Source organism: Coregonus lavaretus, assembly GCF_964263955.1.
Source record: "Coregonus lavaretus genome assembly, contig: HAP1_SCAFFOLD_47, whole genome shotgun sequence".
Taxonomy (NCBI): Eukaryota; Metazoa; Chordata; class Actinopteri; order Salmoniformes; family Salmonidae; genus Coregonus; species Coregonus lavaretus.
This window is the reverse complement of record NW_028161510.1, coordinates 3189186-3208404: the sequence shown is the minus strand read 5'-3', so window position 1 is coordinate 3208404 and position 19219 is coordinate 3189186. Positions and strand designations below refer to the sequence as shown.

The window sequence follows — 19219 nt, the reverse complement described above, 5'->3', positions numbered from 1 at the left end:
GATGCCAAAACGCACTACCGTCATCCAACAAATTGTAAACGAATGGAGTTTGCTAAACGGCATTGGCACTTGGATTAGAATCGGTGGCGTGGTCTGATGACATGAAAATAGAGCTCTTTGGCCACGCCCATGAGAGGTTAAGCTTAGAATAAAGAAAATACACATAATAATAATAATAATAATAATAATAATAATAATATGCCATTTAGCAGACGCTTTTATCCAAAGCGACTTACAGTCATGCGTGCATACATTTTTTTTTGTGTATGGGTGGTCCCGGGGATCGAACCCACTACCTTGGCGTTACAAGCGCCGTGCTCTACCAGCTGAGCTACAGAGGACCACATTCTACTCATCCATTTATAATTAACATTTGAAAATATCCAAATCATATTAAATGAACACATAAGGGTTCATAATTGTGTTCCATCAATATATGATTTCATTTAAACAATATGATTTAATGTGGCATAAATAAAACACACATTTCACAACACAGCCTCTATTCTGTCATGTGATTTCAGGTCCTCTGACTGGGAAAATGTCTTTCCACAACTGGAGCAGTCTTAAGGTTTCTCTGCTGTATGTGTTTTTTATGCTCTTTCAGGTTCCCTAACTGACCTATACTGTTTCCACACTGGGAGCAGTGGACGGTCTTATCCTCACCTGAGTGTGTGTATTCTCTCATGTTTTTTCAGGTTCCCTAACAGGGTAAATGTCTTTTGACACTGAGAGAGCAGTGGTAGGTTTTTTTTGTGTGTGTGACCTCTCGTGATATTTCAGGCCTCTTAACTGGGTAAATGTCTTTCCACACAGGGAGCATTGGTAAGGCTTTTCTCCTGTGTGTTTCTTCTTATGCTCATTTAGGTTCCCTAACTTGGTAAAATCCTTTCCGCACAAGGAGCAATGGTAAGGTTTCTCCCCTGTGTGTGTCCTCTCGTGCTCCTTCAGGTCCCCTAACCACCTAAATTGATTTCCACAATGAGAACAGAGGTAAGGCTTCTCTCCAGAGTGTATTCTCTTATGTTTGTTCAGGTTCGCTAAGTGGGGAAAACTCCTTCCACACTGAGAGCAGTGGTAGGTTTTTTCTCCTGTGTGTATTCCTGTGTGTATTCCTGTGTGTATTCCTTCATGCCTTTTCAGACTTCCTGAATGTGTAAAACTCTTTCCACACTGGGAACATTGGAAAGGTTTTTCTCCTGTGTGTATTCTCTCGTGTTTTTTCAGATACCCTAACTGGGTAAAACTCTTTCCACACTGAGAGCAGTGGTAGGGTTTTTCTCCTGTATGTATTCCTTCATGCCTTTTCATACTTCCTAAATGTGTAAAACTCTTTCCACACTGGGAACATTGGAAGAGCTTTTCTCCTGTGTGTGTTTTCTCATGCTCTTTGAGCGTACATAACCACTTAAAACTCGTTCCACACTGGGAGCAGTTGTGCTGTGTTGCTGGTTTGGGAATATCTGGATTTGGATTCCCTGAAGGACTCTTCCCGCTGTCAGAGTGAGAGTCTGGTTTCTCTCCTGCCAAAGATAAACAGATTATTTTATTAAAACAGAGAGACCTGAATGAAACCTATACATGATTAAACTGTTTTTCCTATGAGGTTTAATCCAAACTATTGACCTCCTCCTCCTTAGGACCATCTGGCAGAACATGTTCTATAAATTAAGATTGGAGACTGTGCCAGACACATGCTGGAACCGACCCTATGAACTACGCTCTAACTATGGATCTAACGGGACTGCCCCGGGAGGAGCTCACTTCAGATCGGTACTTTATGCATCCAAGTTTGATTTTGACCTCTCCGGCATGCTATTAATAAACAATGATTCCATTTAAGATCGACTTTGAGTGTGTCCCCTGTGTAGAATTTCCACGACAATTTGGCGTCAACAAACAGAATGATTGATTCTGCCTGCGGAGCTTTCCAGTGGGGGTCTGCGAGGTTTGTTTATGAAGCGTGAGGAAAATTCCCATCTGACCAAAAGACGACGAGACCCGCCCAGACCCTTACTGTGAGCGGCCCAGGAGGAGGCACATCATCCGCGAACAATTGAGGGATTGCAACTGATTTCAGTAAGTTAATTTAAATGAATTTGTAGTTAAAAAATAAAAATGAATGATAAAACCAATAACATGAACACATAAAAAGGTACCCATAGTCTTATAGAGAGAGGTGTCTACGTGGTCTGCAGCCACTAACACTAACACATAATATAGTCTTATAGAGAGAAGTGTCTACGTGGTCTGCAGCCACTAACAATAACACATAATATAGTCTTATAGAGAGAAGAGTCTACGTGGTCTGAAGCCACCAACAATAACACATAATATAGTCTTATAGAGAGAAGTGTCTACGTGGTCTGCAGCCACTAACAATAACACATAATATAGTCTTATAGAGAGAAGAGTCTACGTGGTCTGCAGCCACTAACACTAACACATAATATAGTCTTATAGAGAGAAGTGTCTACGTGGTCTGCAGCCACTAACAACGTTATAAAATCAATACAATTAAGGCGAGTAATGCATAAAAAGGTGTCCATAGTCTTATAGAGAGAAGGCGATTCACTAGTCTTATGAGAAGACTAGAGCGAGGGTGTAACGGTACCATGGAAAGCTCCGCGGACAGCTGTCTTTAGGCATTTATAAAGAGAAGTGTCTACGTGGTCTGCAGCCACTACTAATAGCATAAGGAGTTATTATATATGTACAGTTGAAGTCAGAAGTTTACATACACCTTAGCCAAATACATTTAAACTCAGTTTTTCACAATTCCTGACATTTAATCCTAGTAAACATTCCCCGTCTTAGGTCAGTTAGGATCACCACTTTATTTTAAGAATGTGAAGTGAAAGAACAATAGTAGAGAGAATGATTTATTTTAGCTTTTATTTATTTCATCACATTCCCAGTGGGTCAGAAGTTTACATACACTCAATTAGTATTTGGTAGCATTGTCTTTACATTGTTTAACTTGGGTCAAACATTTCGGGTAGCCTTCCACAAGCTTCCCCCAATAAGTTGGGTGAATTTTGGCCCATTCCTCCTGACAGAGCTGGTGTAACTGAGTCAGGTTTGTAGGCCTCCTTGCTCGCACACGCTTTTTCAGTTCTGCCCACAAATGTTCTATAAGATTGAGGTCAGGGCCTTGTGATGGCCACTCCAATACCTTGACTTTGTTGTCCTTAAGCCATTTTGCCACAACTTTGGAAGTATGCTTGGGGTCATTGTCCATTTGGAAGACCCGTTTGCGACCAAGCTTTAACTTCCTGACTGATGTCTTGAGATGTTGCTTCAATATGTCCACATAATTTTCCTTCCTCATGATGCCATCTATTTTGTGAAGTCCACCAGTCCCTCCTGCAGCAAAGCACCCCCACAGCATGATGCTGCCACCCCTGTGCTTCACGGTTGGGATGGTGTTCTTCAGCTTGCAAGTAACCCCCTTTTTCCTCCAAACATAACGATGGTCATTATGGCCAAACAGTTCTATTTATGTTTCATCAGACCAGAGGACATTACCCCAAAAAGTACAATCTTTGTCCCCATGTGCAGTTGCAAACCGTAGTCTGGCTTTTTTATGGCGGTTTTGGAGCAGTGGCTTCTTCCTTGCTGAGCGGCCTTTCGGTTCATGTCGATAGAGGACTTGTTTTACTGTGGATATAGATACTTTTGTACCTGCTTCTTCCAGCATCTTCACAAGGTCCTTTGCTGTTGTTCTGGGATTGATTTGCACTTTTCACACCAAAGTACGTTCATCTCTAGGAGACAGAACGAGTCTCCTTCCTGAGCAGTATGACGGCTGTGTGGTCCCATGGTGTTTATACTTTCGTACTATTGTTTGTACAGATGAACGTGGTATCTTCAGGCATTTGGAAATTGCTCCCAATGATGAATCAGACTTGTGGAGGTCTACAATTTCTTTTCTGAGCTTTTGGCTGATTTCTTTTTGATTTTCCCATGATGTCAAGCAAAGAGGCACTGAGTTTGAAGGTAGGCCTTGAAAAACATCCACAGGTACACCTCCAATTGACTAAAATGATGTCAATTAGCCTATCGGAAGCGTCTAAAGCCATGACATCATTTTCTGAAATTTCCCAAGCTGTTTAAAGGCACAGTCAACTTAGTGTATGTACACTTCTGACCCACTGGAATTGTGATACAGTGAATTATAAGTGAAATAATCTTTCTGTAAACAATTGTTGGAAAAAATGACTTGTGTCATGCACAAAGTAGATGTCCTAACCGACTTGGCAAAACTATAGTTTGTTAACAAGACATTTGTGGAGTGGTTGAGTTTTAATGACTCCAAACTAAGTGTATGTAAACTTCCGACTTCAACTGTATGTGAAAGATACATATGGTGCATCTGAAGTAAGGACAGAGAATCGTTGAAGATGCACCGAATGTGTTTGGGAATAGTACTAAGTGAATGTGGATGTGAGAGTTGTGTAAGTGTGTGAAGGACGTGTTAAGCTGATTGAAATGTGGATGTTATGGGTAATTTTCTAGTACATATGCTATGAAGTGATAAGGGTAAAACATAGTAAACATGATTGATACTTTGTAATCCAGATGCATGCCTGGATAGTGACTATAGTCAATACAGTGTGTAACTGTTCTTTAGTGTGTGTATGAATATCATTTTGAAGAAAGTGTCTGAGTCACGCCACCAATATGATAGGATGGGTGGCAGGTAGCTTAGTGGGTAAGAGCGTTGTGCCAGTAACCGAAAGGTCGCTGGTTCTAATCCCAGAGCCGACTAGGTGAAAGATCTGTCGATGTGCCCTTAAGCAAGGCACTTAACCCTTGGATAACCTCTGGATAAGAGCGTCTGCTAAATGACAAAAATGTAAAATTAAATAAGACTCATCTAGAGAAGCGCACGTAGCCCTTGTAAGGACAATATGTGTGGTACTTGGCCCTTGTAAGGAAACTATGCATGATACTTGGACTTTGGAAGATGGTGGTGGCGTGATGTACATATTTACATTTTAGTCATTTAGCAGACGCTCTTATCCAGAGCGACTTACAGTTAGTGAATGCATACATGTTTTTATTTTTATTTTTTTATACTGGCCCCCTTGGGAAACGAACCCACATCCCTGCCGGCCAAACCCTCCCCTTTCCTCATATAAGGGACTAACTGTGCAGGATGTATAAACATTACTATGTGTCTGTATGAAAGGAGAGCTCGTAGTCAAAGCAACCAGATGTTCCATGGAGCGGCTCGTAGTCAAAGCAAACAGATGTTCCATGGAGCAGCTCGTAGTCAAAGCAAACCAGATGCTCCATGGAGCAGCTCGTAGTCAAAGCAACCAGATGTTCCATAGAGCAGCTCGTAGTCAAAGCAAACCAGATGCTCCATGGAGCGGCTCGTAGTCAAAGCAAACCAGATGCTCCATGGAGCAGCTCGTAGTCAAAGCAAACCAGATGTTCCATGGAGCGGCTCGTAGTCAAAGCAACCAGATGCTCCATGGAGCGGCTCGTAGTCAAAGCAACCAGATGCTCCATGGAGCAGCTCGTAGTCAAAGCAACCAGATGTTCCATGGAGCGGCTCGTAGTCAAAGCAAACCAGATGTTCCATGGAGCGGCTCGTAGTCAAAGCAAACCAGATGCTCCATGGAGCGGCTCGTAGTCAAAGCAAACCAGATGTTCCATGGAGCAGCTCGTAGTCAAAGCAAACCAGATGCTCCATGGAGCAGCTCGTAGTCAACGCAAACCAGATGTTCCATGGAGCGGCTCGTAGTCAAAGCAAACCAGATGTTCCATAGAGCAGCTCGTAGTCAAAGCAAACCAGATGCTCCATGGAGCGGCTCGTAGTCAAAGCAAACCAGATGTTCCATGGAGCAGCTCGTAGTCAAAGCAAACCAGATGCTCCATGGAGCAGCTCGTAGTCAAAGCAAACCAGATGTTCCATGGAGCAGCTCGTAGTCAAAGCAAACCAGATGCTCCATGGAGCAGCTCGTAGTCAAAGCAAACCAGATGCTCCATAGAGCAGCTCGTAGTCAAAGCAAACCAGATGCTCCATGGAGCAGCTCGTAGTCAAAGCAAACCAGATGCTCCATGGAGCAGCTCGTAGTCAAAGCAACCAGATGTTCCATAGAGCAGCTCGTAGTCAAAGCAAACCAGATGCTCCATGGAGCGGCTTTGTTGCGCTATAATAAAGTATATTCTTGAATTCACAAGCTCTGGGGTTTTTTTAGATACTTTTGAGTTAAATATTTCTACCACCATGTTAAGCTGATTGAACTGTGGACAATAAGAGATGGAAATTGAGCTTTTTAAAACGTACTGAGTGAATGAGAGCTGTCAGGGGGAATGTAAACTGAGTTTTCCAGTTCTGCGTGAGATGAGTTTCCCCCCCCCATCTATAACGTTGTCTAGGGGGGGTTTCCGTCCACCACCGCCCATCGTAGTCTGGGACTACTAGTAACAGCACGAGGTGTTATTGAACACGGGGGGTGTTTGTTTTATATGTATAGGAAGCAGCGGTCTATAGGCATTTCTGGGAATTGGTAAATGTGGTCCGGGACCACTGTACCATAGTGTCTGGGAGACTACAGTGGAACCCGTTGAAGATACATATAGGATGCACATGGAGTGGTGTGGATGTGAATACCTAAGATACATATAGGATGGACATGGAGTGGTGTGGATGGGAATACCTAAGATACATATAGGATGGACATGGAGTGGTGTGGATGGGAATACCTAAGTATAGAAGCGGCAAGACTAGAGGGGCTATAGAGCCTATATAGAATATGGGAACTGTGGTGACTACAGAGACTACAGAGGAACCGTTGAAGATACACATATAGGATGCATAGGATGCGCATGGAGTGGTGTGGATGTGACCTACCTAAGTATAAATGCAAATGTATTTGTGGCCGGAGTCAAAGTAAAAAGGAGTCCTGAGCGAAAGGGACCAATGCCGGCCCGGAGTAGAGGCCCAGAAGTAGAAGGAAGGAGAGCCCTGCTGGGGCCCTGGGTTGTGTCCGGTTAAGTGATGAACTTTGCTATAGCATTGATAAGAAAAAGGCCTTTTAAAGACTATGACCAACAATGTGCCCTGGACCAAATTTGGGAGATCTCAGAAAAACAGAGAGGCTCATGACTATCTTTTGGCAGGTCAAGGGGGCACTTGTGCAATCATTGGCGATGAATGATAAATATGACTGATCTCGCCACTGTTGCTAAGAATAATTCCACACAACCAGAGCGGACGCCTGCAATGTGTATATGTTGTGTATGTGTGTGTATTTTTAATACATTCATAGAAGTATAACCTTTATTATGATAGAATTACCGTACTAATTAGATTGTATAACCCAGAATGAAGGGTTTGAAATGATGAAGTGTCTTTATGTGTTGATTTCATAACACTTTGCCCTATTTCTTTGCAGTATTATTTTAGTGCCTTGTAGCAAACAGGATGCATGTTTTGGAATATTGTTATTCTGAACAGGCTTCCTTCTTGTCACTCTGTCATTTAGGTTGTTATTCCAACGATGGGAGGCAATAAAACTAAAGAAGGATTTACCTAAATTGGTTGAGACCAGAGGGACCTCAAGAGTTAACCAACCCTGAGAGCTCATTCTTGTATACTTTAGCAATGAAGCTAGGTAAGTTGGAAGCTTGTGTAGCAAGGCTTTGTAAATAAAAAGGGAGTAATGAAGTGACCTACGGGACTTTAAATGAGGACCAGCCGACCTTTTGATACAGGATGCAGTGGTGAGTATCAGAACTGTCACCAGTGATAAAACAAATGGCGCCACGGTAGACGGCAACCAAAGGTGTAAGAGCAGTGGCTGCTGCAGTCTGCTAAATGGTGTCACCATAGTCAAGAACTGGCAGGAAAGTTGATGGTACAATCTGCTTCCTGCTGTTTTGGGAGACGCAAGATCTATAAAAAAAAAAGAGGCCCACTTTAAATCTGAGCTTTTTAACTAGCTCATCCGTATGTTTTTTTAAAACATGAAGTCTTTGTCAATCCAAATGCCCAGATATTTATAGGTGGAAATGGGAGAACCATCCAATGAATAAATACACTGCTCAAAAAAATAAAGGGAACACTTAAACAACACAATGTAACTCCAAGTCAATCACACTTCTGTGAAATCAAACTGTCCACTTAGGAAGCAACACTGATTACACTCTTACACCTTTGGTTGCCGTCTACCGTGGCGCCATTTGTTTTATCACTGGTGACAGTTCTGATACTCACCACTGCATCCTGTATCAAAAGATTGGCTGGTCCTCATTAAAGTCCCGTAGGTCACTTCAACACTGATTGACAATAAATGTCACATGCTATTGTGCAAATGGAATAGACAACAGGTGGAAATTATAGGCAATTAGCAAGACACCCCCAATAAAGAAGTGGTTCTGCAGGTGGTGACCACAGACAACTTCTCAGTTCCTATGCTTCCTGGCTGATGTTTTGGTCACTTTTGAATGCTGGCGGTGCTTTCACTCTAGTGGTAGCATGAGACGGAGTCTACAACCCACACAAGTGGCTCAGGTAGTGCAGCTCATCCAGGATGGCACATCAATGAGAGTCTGTCAGCATAGTGTCCAGAGCATGGAGGCACTACCAGGAGACAGGCCAGTACATCAGGAGACGTGGAGGAGGCCGTAGGAGAGCAACAACCCAGCAGCAGGACCGCTACCTCCGCCTTTGTGAAAGGAGGAGCAGGAGGAGCACTGCCAGAGCCCTGCAAAATGACCTCCAGCAGGCCACAAATGTGCATGTGTCTGCTCAAACGGTCAGAAACAGACTCCATGAGGGTGGTATGAGGGCCCGACGTCCACAGGTGGGGGTTGTGCTTACAGCCCAACACCGTGCAGGACGTTTGGCATTTGCCAGAGAACACCAAGAATGGCAAATTCGCCACTGGAGCCCTGTGCTCTTCACAGATGAAAGCAGGTTGACACTGAGCACGTGACAGACGTGACAGAGTCTGGAGACGCCGTGGAGAACGTTCTGCTGCCTGCAGCATCCTCCAGCATGACCGGTTTGGCGGTGGGTCAGTCATGGTGTGGGGTGGCATTTCTTTGGGGGGGCCGCACAGCCCTCCATGTACTCGCCAGAGGTAGCCTGACTGCCATTAGGTACCGAGATGAGATCCTCAGACCCCTTGTGAGACCATATGCTGGTGCGGTTGGCCCTGGGTTCCTCCTAATGCAAGACAATGCTAGACCTCATGTGGCTGGAGTGTGTCAGCAGTTCCTGCAAGCGGAAGGCATTGATGCTATGTACTGGCCCGCCTGTTCCCCAGACCTGAATCTAATTGAGTACATCTGGGACATCATGTCTCGCTCCATCCACCAACGCCACGTTGCACCACAGACTGTCCAGGAGTTGGCGGATGCTTTAGTCCAGGTCTGGGAGGAGATCCCTCAGGAGACCATCTGCCACCTCATCAGGAGCATGCCCAGGCGTTGTAGGGAGGTCATACAGGCACGTGGAGGCCACACACACTACTGAGCCTCATTTTGACTTGTTTTAAAGGACATTACATCAAAGTTGGATCAGCCTGTAGTGTGGTTTTCCACTTTAATTTTGAGGGTGACTCCAAATCAAGACCTCCATGGGTTGATACATTTGATTTCCATTGATAATCTGTGTGATTTTGTTGTCAGCACATTCAACTATGTAAAAAAAAAAAAAAAAGTATTTAATAAGATTATTTCATTAATTCAGATCTAGGATGTGTTATTTTAGTGTTCCCTTTATTTTTTTGAGCAGTGTATATACAGTGGGGAGAACAAGTATTTGATACACTGCCGATTTTGCAGGTTTTCCTACTTACAAAGCATGTAGAGGTCTGTAATTGTTATCATAGGTACACTTCAACTGTGAGAGACGGAATCTAAAACAAAAATCCAGATAATCACATTGTATGATTTTTAAGTAATTAATTTGCATTTTATTGCATGACATGAGTATTTGATCACCTACCAACCAGTAAGAATTCCGGCTCTCACAGACCTGTTAGTTTTTCTTTAAGAAGCCCTCCTGTTCTCCACTCATTACCTGTATTAACTGCACCTGTTAGAACTCGTTACCTGTATAAAAGACACCTGTCCACACACTCAATCAAACAGACTCCAACCTCTCCACAATGGCCAAGACCAGAGAGCTGTGTAAGGACATCAGGGATAAAATTGTATACCTGCACAAGGCTGGGATGGGCTACAGGACAATAGGCAAGCAGCTTGGTGAGAAGGCAACAACTGTTGGCGCAATTACTAGAAAATGGAAGAAGTTCAAGATGACGGTCAATCACCCTCGGTCTGGGGCTCCATGCAAGATCTCACCTCGTGGGGCATCAATGATCATGAGGAAGGTGAGGGATCAGCCCAGAACTACACAGCAGGACCTGGTCAATGACCTGAAGAGAGCTGGGACCACAGTCTCAAAGAAAACCATTAGTAACACACTACGCCGTCATGGATTAAAATCCTGCAGCACACGCAAGGTCCCCCTGCTGAAGCCAGCGCATGTCCAAGCCCGTCTGAAGTTTGCCAATGACCATATGGATGATCCAGAGGAGGAATGGGAGAAGGTCATGTGGTCTGATGAGACAGAAATATAGCTTTTTGGTCTAAACTCCACTCGCCGTGTTTGGAGGAAGAAGAAGGATGAGTACAACCCCAAGAACACCATCCCAACCGTGAAGCATGGAGTTGGAAACATCATTCTTTGGGGATGCTTTTCTGCAAAGGGGACAGGACGACTGCACCGTATTGAGGGGAGGATGGATGGGGCCATGTATCGCGAGATCTTGGCCAACAACCTCCTTCCCTCAGTAAGAGCATTGAAGATGGGTCGTGGCTGGGTCTTCCAGCATGACAACGACCCGAAATACACAGCCAGGGCAACTAAGGAGTGGCTCCATAAGAAGCATCTCAAGGTCCTGGAGTGGCCTAGCCAGTCTCCAGACCTGAACCCAATAGAAAATCTTTGGAGGTAGCTGAAAGTCCGTATTGCCCAGCGACAGCCCCGAAACCTGAAGGATCTGGAGAAGGTCTGTATGGAGGAGTGGGCCAAAATCCCTGCTGCAGTGTGTGCAAACCTGGTCAAGACCTACAGGAAACGTATGATCTCTGTAATTGCAAACAAAGGTTTCTGTACCAAATATTAAGTTCTGCTTTTCTGATGTATCAAATACTTATGTCATGCAATAAAATGCAAATTAATTACTTAAAAATCATACAATGTGATTTTCTGGATTTTTGTTTTAGATTCCGTCTCTCACAGTTGAAGTGTACCTATGATAAAAATTACAGACCTCTACATGCTTTGTAAGTAGGAAAACCTACAAAATCGGCAGTGTATCAAATACTTGTTCTCCCCACTGTATATGTATATATATATATATAGATATATAGATAGAGAGAGAGAGAGAGAGAGAGAGAGAGAGAGAGAGAGACACTGATAAAGAGAGTGAGAGTGAGACTGATAAAGGGAGAGAGAGAGAGACAGAGAGAGAGAGAGAGACAGAGAGAGACTGATAAAGAGAGAGACTGATAAAGAGAGAGTGAGACTAATAAAGGGAGAGAGACAGAAAGAGAGAGAGAGACAGAGAGAGACTGATAGAGAGAGAGACTGATGAAGAGCGAGACTGATAAAGAGAGAGAGATAGAGATAGAGGAGATAGTCCATCTGAAACATTCTTGATGTATTTAGTCCGTATTAAGTTAACATTTTAAACCAACCTTTCTGTAAGGTAACGAGGTCAGATTGCAGCTCTATCATAGTCTGGTCAACAGTTGGGGCAATGGCCTTGGGAAAGTATTCAGACCCCTTCCCTTTTTCTACATGTTGTTACACTACAGCCTTATTCTAAAATGGATTCAATAAATAAAAAAATCCTCAGCAATCTACACACAATTCCCCATAATGACAAAGCGAAAACAGATTTTAAAAACAGAAATACCTTATTTACATAAGTATTCAGACCCTTTGCTATGAGACTCGAAATTGAGCTCAGTTGCATCCTGTTTCCATTGATCATCCTGGGAGAACCTTCCAGAAGGCCAACCATCTCTGCAGCACTCCACCAATCAGGCCTTTATGGTAGAGTGGCCAGACGGAAGCCACTCCTCAGTAAAAAGGCACATGACAACCCACTTGGAGTTTGCCAAAAGGCACCTAAAGGACTCTCAGACCATGAGAAACAAGATTCTCTGGTCTGATGAAACCAAGATTGAACTCTTTGGCCTGAACGCCAAGCGTCACGTCTGGAGGAAATCTGGCACCATCCCTATGGTAAAGCAAGGTGGAAGCATCATGCTGTGGGGATGTTTTTCAGCGGCAGGGACTGGGGGACTAGTCAGGATCCAGCGAAAGATCAACGGAGCAAAGTACAGAGAGATCCTTGATGAAAACCTGCTCCAGAGTGCTCAGGACCTCAGACTGGGGTGAAGGTTCACCTTCCAACAGGACAACGACCCTAAGCACACAGCTAAGACAACGCAGGAGTGGCATCGGGACACGTCTCAATGTCCTTGAGTGGTCCAGCCTGAGCCCGGAATTGAACCTGATTGAAAGTTTCTGGAGAGACCTGAAAAAAGCTGTGCATCTATGCTCCCCATCCAAGCTGACAGAGCTTGAGAGGATCTGCAGAGAAGAATGGGAGAAACTCCACAAATACAGGTGTGTCAAGCTTGTAGCGTCATACCCAATTAGACTCTAAATGAGTAAAGGGTCCGAATACTTATGTAAATGTCATATTTCCGTTTTTTTATAAATTAGCAAAAATGTCTAAAAACCGAATGCACTGTACATCACTGAGCCATCACAATGAGCCATCACTGCAAAGAGCCATCACAATGAGCCATCACTGCAATGAGAAATGGGACATGAAGTACGTACTTGGAGGAGAGGCAACAGAGAACATTTAGTATGTACTGACAACAGAGAACATTTAGTATGTACTGACAACAGAGAACATTTAGTATGTACTGACAACAGAGAACATGGAGGAGAGACACGCAACAGAGAACATTTAGTATGTACTGACAACAGAGAACATTTAGTATGTACTGACAACAGAGAACATTTAGTATGTACTGACAACAGAGAACATTTAGTATGTACTGACAACAGAGAACATTTAGTATGTACTGACAACAGAGAACATTTAGTATGTACTGACAACAGAGAACATGGAGGAGAGACACGCAACAGATAACATTTAGTATGTACTGACAACAGAGAACATTTAGTATGTACTGACAACAGAGATAATTTAGTATGTACTGACAACAGAGAACATTTAGTATGTACTGACAACAGAGAACATTTAGTATGTACTGACAACAGAGATAATCTACCTGGGATAGGATAAAGTAATCCTTCTACCCCCCCCCCCCCAAATTGTAAAGTGGTTATCCCACTGGCTATAGGGTGAATGCACCAATTTGTGAGTCGCTCTGGATAAGAGCGTCTGCTAAATGACGTAAATGTGCCCTTGAGCAAGGCACTTAACCCTAATTGCTCCTGTAAGTCGCTCTGGATAAGAGCGTCTGCTAAATGACTAAAATGTAAATGTAAATGTAATAATTTAGTATGTACTGACAGAGAACATTTAGTATGTACTGACAACAGAGAACATGGAGGAGAGACACGCAACAGAGAACATTTAGTATGTACTGAAAACAGAGAACATTTAGTATGTACTGACAACAGAGAACATTTAGTATGGGAGAAACTCCACAAATACAGGTGTGTCAAGCTTGTAGCGTCATACCCAATTAGACTCTAAATGAGTAAAGGGTCCGAATACTTATGTAAATGTCATATTTCCGTTTTTTTATAAATTAGCAAAAATGTCTAAAAACCGAATGCACTGTACATCACTGAGCCATCACAATGAGCCATCACTGCAAAGAGCCATCACAATGAGCCATCACAATGAGCCATCACTGCAATGAGAAATGGGACATGAAGTACGTACTTGGAGGAGAGGCAACAGAGAACATGGAGGAGACACGCAACAGAGAACATTTAGTATGTACTGACAACAGAGAACATTTAGTATGTACTGACAACAGAGAACATTTAGTATGTACTGACAACAGAGAACATTTAGTATGTACTGACAACAGAGAACATGGAGGAGAGACACGCAACAGAGAACATTTAGTATGTACTGAAAACAGAGAACATTTAGTATGTACTGACAACAGAGAACATTTAGTATGTACTGACAACAGAGAACATTTAGTATGTACTGACAACAGAGAACATGGAGGAGAGACACGCAACAGAGAACATTTAGTATGTACTGACAACAGAGAACATTTAGTATGTACTGACAACAGAGAACATTTAGTATGTACTGACAACAGAGAACATTTAGTATGTACTGACAACAGAGAACATTTAGTATGTACTGACAACAGAGAACATTTAGTATGTACTGACAACAGAGAACATTTAGCATGTACTGACAACAGAGAACATGGAGGAGAGACGCAACAGAGAACATTTAGTATCTACTGACAACAGAGATCATTTAGTATGTACTGACAACAGAGAACATTTAGTATGTACTGACAACAGAGAACATTTAGTATGTACTGACAACAGAGAACATTTAGTATGTACTGACAACAGAGAACATTTAGTATGTACTGACAACAGAGAACATTTAGTATGTACTGACAACAGAGAACATTTAGTATGTACTGACAACAGAGAACATTTAGTATGTACTGACAACAGAGAACATTTAGTATGTACTGACAACAGAGAACATGGAGGCATTAATACCATCGTTGCTGAGTGGGGGACAGCATTAAGGTGACCACTGTCTGGTAGGGGGTTCCACTAGTTACCACAGCCACAAAGTCAAATTAACGAAAACAACAAAAAATATATATTTTAAGGTTAATTTAAGGTTAGGCATAAGGTTAGCTGTGTGGTTAAGGTTAGGTTTAAAATCACATTTCAAGAAGATACATTTGAGAAACGCTTAGACTTTGTGGCTGTGGTAACTAGTGACGACCGGTAGGTAGCCGTGACAGTGGTAGATTGAACTAGAGGTCATACACAGAACCACATCTGAATTGTGAATTCAGATCAATAAATTGCACTTTAAACATGAAGAGAAATTGTACATTTGTCACATAATAATAATAATAATAATAATAATAATAATAATAATAAGCCATTTAGCAGACGCTTTTATCCAACGCGACGTAGTCATGTGCCCATACATTTTTACGTATGGGTGGTCCCGGGGATTGAACCCACTACCCTGGCGGCGTTACAAGCGCCGTGCTCTACCAATTGAGCTACAGAGGACCACATCCCTGGTGCACTTACATGACATTATGGCAGCCATGTTTGCGCCCCATTAACAATACATGGGGAATATTTAAACTGAACGTCTAGAATCGGAACAATATGGAACGTTCTGAAAGTTGGCCCAACTCTGCATAATAATAATGTATTACATTTCTATAGCGCTTTTCATAACAGTCTCATGTCTCAGGTTCAGCCTAATGGAACTACCTCCATGTTTTGAGGATATTTATAAGTTATATTCTCCGAGAATCAATGGCTAGGCCCAGAGCCATATATTAAAACGATACATTATTTCAACAAGTGCAGTTTGTGACCCTGCTTTTAAGACAGTACTCACTGGTGTTAATCAGATCTTCAGTCTCCTCTTCCTCTCCTTCTTCCTCCTCCTCCTCCTCCTCCTCCTCTTCATCTCCCAAAACGTCTTCCTCCTCTTTTCTTAAGATATAATATTCTGGAGAGGAAGAGGAGGGTATCTCTTCTTTCACTATAACACCCTCCTCTTCTTCTTTCAATGTTATAGCCTCCTCCTTTTTCATTCTGAAAGCTTCTACCTCCTCCTCTTCCACTGTGACAGCCTCTATCCCCTCTTCCTCTTTCACTCTAAAGTGTTCTTTCTCTTCTGTCACTGGAACATCCTCTGCATCTTTCTCATTTTTCATTCCGAAAGCATCCTCCTGTTCTTCTTTTACGACAATGTTCAGCCCCAGCGCTTCTTTCTCCGTCCAGCAGACCTCCTCTTCTTTAGCAGGAGGAGAGTAGCTTGGTGAGCTCATGGTCGGGGATGTTAGCTAGATTGCTAGTTACGATTAACGAGTAGCCTGGTGCTAAGCTAACATAGCAAGCCAGCTAGCTACCTGACTAACAACGTAAATGTTAACTTAAATGGGGCAACTAGCTACACGAAAGAAGTTTAAAACACAGAAGGCAAATATAGACCGAAAGCGTCTACAGAGCTCCAATGTTTGGGCTACGTTGGCTAGCACGCCACCGAGGTGACTGACTAGACCGCTGTGAAACGATAAAGTTTACCTAAGTACTTCCGGGTCACGGATTTTTAGAATCCCTTCAGCATAAGAGTCCTGTCCTGTATACTTTCTAAATGAATAATTAGTGAGAAAATGATGGGAAATTATATGTGATTTATTTGTTTATTGTTATATTTTTTAAAATCTAAATGGTCAATATTTGTTTATTTTGTGTGTGTACTCCTATCATTTATTGCACCGTACATAATCACCTGGACGTTGTGTCAGTAAAAGGTGGTACCATTCTGCTCGGCAGCATGTATGGCTTCCAAATCTACAGAGTTTACACACAGAGGGGCGTCGCTGCTCATTTTGCGGCTCTTAAAGAGTGGCCAATCAACTTAAATCCAATATATATATATATATTAATATTGGCCATAAATATTACACGCTAAAAGTCACAAAGTCAGAAAGCCCGCCTACTCGTGTGATGACACTTAAACCAATTTAACTGTTCTCGGAAAATGACCAATCAGATGAGGGAGTGTGATGACGCGTATGCCGACCGGCTTGCAGGGCAGACAAGAGACGTGCATTTCTTTTATCTATTGATCCATCAATGATGTGGTTATTTAATAACTAAATAATACAACCAACCGTTCTAAATGTAAAGTGGTAATCAGATATTTATTATAGCCTTGCAGTTGCAAGAGGTCAAAACATTTAATAATAATAATAATAATAATAATAATAATAATAATAATAATAATAATTGATTGGAATTACCTGGTACTTTTCTAGAAGTTCCAATCAATTATGATTAAATGTTTTGACCTCTTCAATAGCTTGAAGACCATGCTTTAGTACAGAGAAGGAAACTGGTACAAAATACAAAAAAGGTTGACTGCAAGGCTATAATAAGACATCGCCCACGTTATCTGCTTTCCTGGTTTTAAGGTAAATATGAAAAAGTATACAGCAAATAGGGGTGGCAATACAGTCTGCTACCGTTCTCAATGGTTTCCCATCTAGCTTCTGTCGTATCGAGTGAGTGGTGGCAATTATTGCTGATGAACAAAAGGAGTCTGCTCATACTGAACGGTGATCATAAGGTTTATTCAGATCACAAGCTTCAGCATGGGTGACAGACTCGCGAGGTCTGGAGAGCAGTGTCCTCCAATTCTAATGGCTGCTCTACCCTATCTTCTTCGTGTACCCCTATTTATAAACAATGCAACAAGATGGGCTCCCTCTTCTGGCCAATCACCAGTTTACAACACACTTCCTGTCTATTATATGTGACATTATACTAAACATTGCCTTTTGATACTAACATAACCAACATTCCATTTCTTCATGAAAAACATTTAACAAAGACATAATCTTAATACACTACATATTCCCCCCTTCGAGACAAAACTAAAAAGTCTCGACAACAATAGGATTATGACCAGTAACAATTTATCTTATTGAGTATCTTTAACCTTAAACCAAAAACATTCTCCTCTAGAGTGTAAATACCTTTCTATGAAATATGAACAACTGTTTATGAAGTATGAATACATTACTATGAAATATGAACAAATCTCTATGGAGTGTAAGAGCGAAAAACTGTCCGGCAGCCATCCATCCATATCAATCAAGACAGTAAAATTCTCTCACGGTCCCTCTGCCCCAGGCAACCACCGTCGGTACTCCAGATAAACTCATTAACCATGTAAATGCATTTTGAAACTATGATGCAATTAAATACACATGTAAGCCCCTGCAAACAAAATCCTATCCATAAACATCCACTTGCAAGGCTGGTCAACCCACCGGACCGTACCGTGGAACTCTCCCTGCCTAGACCTTCTGTCCCTAAGCATTCACCGAAATAAACAAAAACATCTAAGATCCTCACATGTATTCAATAACATCAAACATCATTCTACAAAAATTAATACCTAAGAATATGACACAATTATGTATTACACATGTCTATATTTCATTGCAGACACTGGAATGTAGTCCACTACACTTCATCTCCCTGTAGTCTCGACTTCCAATGGACTGTTGATGATGGAATCAGCCACACCCTCCTTGTTTCATCTCCTCCAGTCATATTGTCCCTTCATATTGTCCTTGTTTGAGTATTTCAATCTCCATATGTTCTCCCAAATGCTTCTGGAAGAAAAGAACAGAAACGACCAAACAGTATCTTTTGCAAAACAAACACTTTCAAATTAAACATGAATATCAACTAAGAATATAAACTGATATATAAATGATGCATGAATCACATAAACCTATTCCCCCCTTTGATTCATAAATCATACCAACATCACCCTAATATTGATTTTTTTTTTAGAAAAATCATCAAAATGATATTTATCCATCAGTTCCACTTGTCCATCTTTATCCAGATCAGGAACAGTCAACACCGGCATCTGAGTATTGTCTCCAGGCATCATTCTCCAACCTATCTCAATATCATATCTTTCTCAAAGATCAGTAACAAATTACAAACATCACAGTGTTATCAAAGCTGAAACTAAAATCTGACCCATCACTGCCCCTACTGGGCCTAACTGATTTTGCAACCAAGTCTTCTCAGATTTCCCAATCCTTCAATGCATCTATAACCCCAGTGATATTATCTGAACTATCTGGACTCAAAGTATAACTAACATTTATCAATATGATCTTCCCAAATGTTACATCATACCATGAATAAAGTCCCCCCTTCTCCCTTAGACTTATCCTTCAATGATAGGCTTGAAGCCTATGACATGTCCCTTTTCATCCTATTTTGAACTCTAGTTTCAGATTGATCTGTGTTCGGTGCTACTCCTCTTTTAATAGTAAAAGCCTCATATGGAAGCTTCAACGTTGACATTAACAACATCCTATCCATCCATAGTGTCACGAACCGGCTCAAGTTCGT

At 42.0% G+C, this 19219-nt stretch overlaps 1 protein-coding gene across 1 annotated transcript; it reads right to left on the bottom strand.

Annotated features, from left to right (window-relative positions):
• Positions 1–501: 501 nt before the first annotated feature.
• Positions 502–16282, bottom strand: LOC311120557 (uncharacterized protein). The gene is made up of 2 exons (XM_084195145.1): positions 15666–16282; positions 502–1523 (listed from the first exon to the last, which is right to left on the bottom strand). Exons 1-2 carry the CDS (start codon positions 16099–16101, stop codon positions 685–687), a joined length of 1275 nt encoding a protein of 424 aa, XP_084051271.1. The 5' UTR covers positions 16102–16282; the 3' UTR covers positions 502–684.
• Positions 16283–19219: the final 2937 nt, after the last annotated feature.

What these genes read in the sequence shown, in the direction of transcription:
- LOC311120557 (XM_084195145.1), bottom strand. Translation starts at nt 16,101, where the DNA reads ATGAGCTCACCAAGCTACTCTCCTCCTGCTAAAGAAGAGGAGGTCTGC. An exon ending in TGAAGATCTGATTAACACCA is followed by an intron (nt 1,524 to 15,665) that starts GTGAGTACTGTC and finishes TATCTTTGGCAG; the next exon opens with GAGAGAAACCAGACTCTCAC.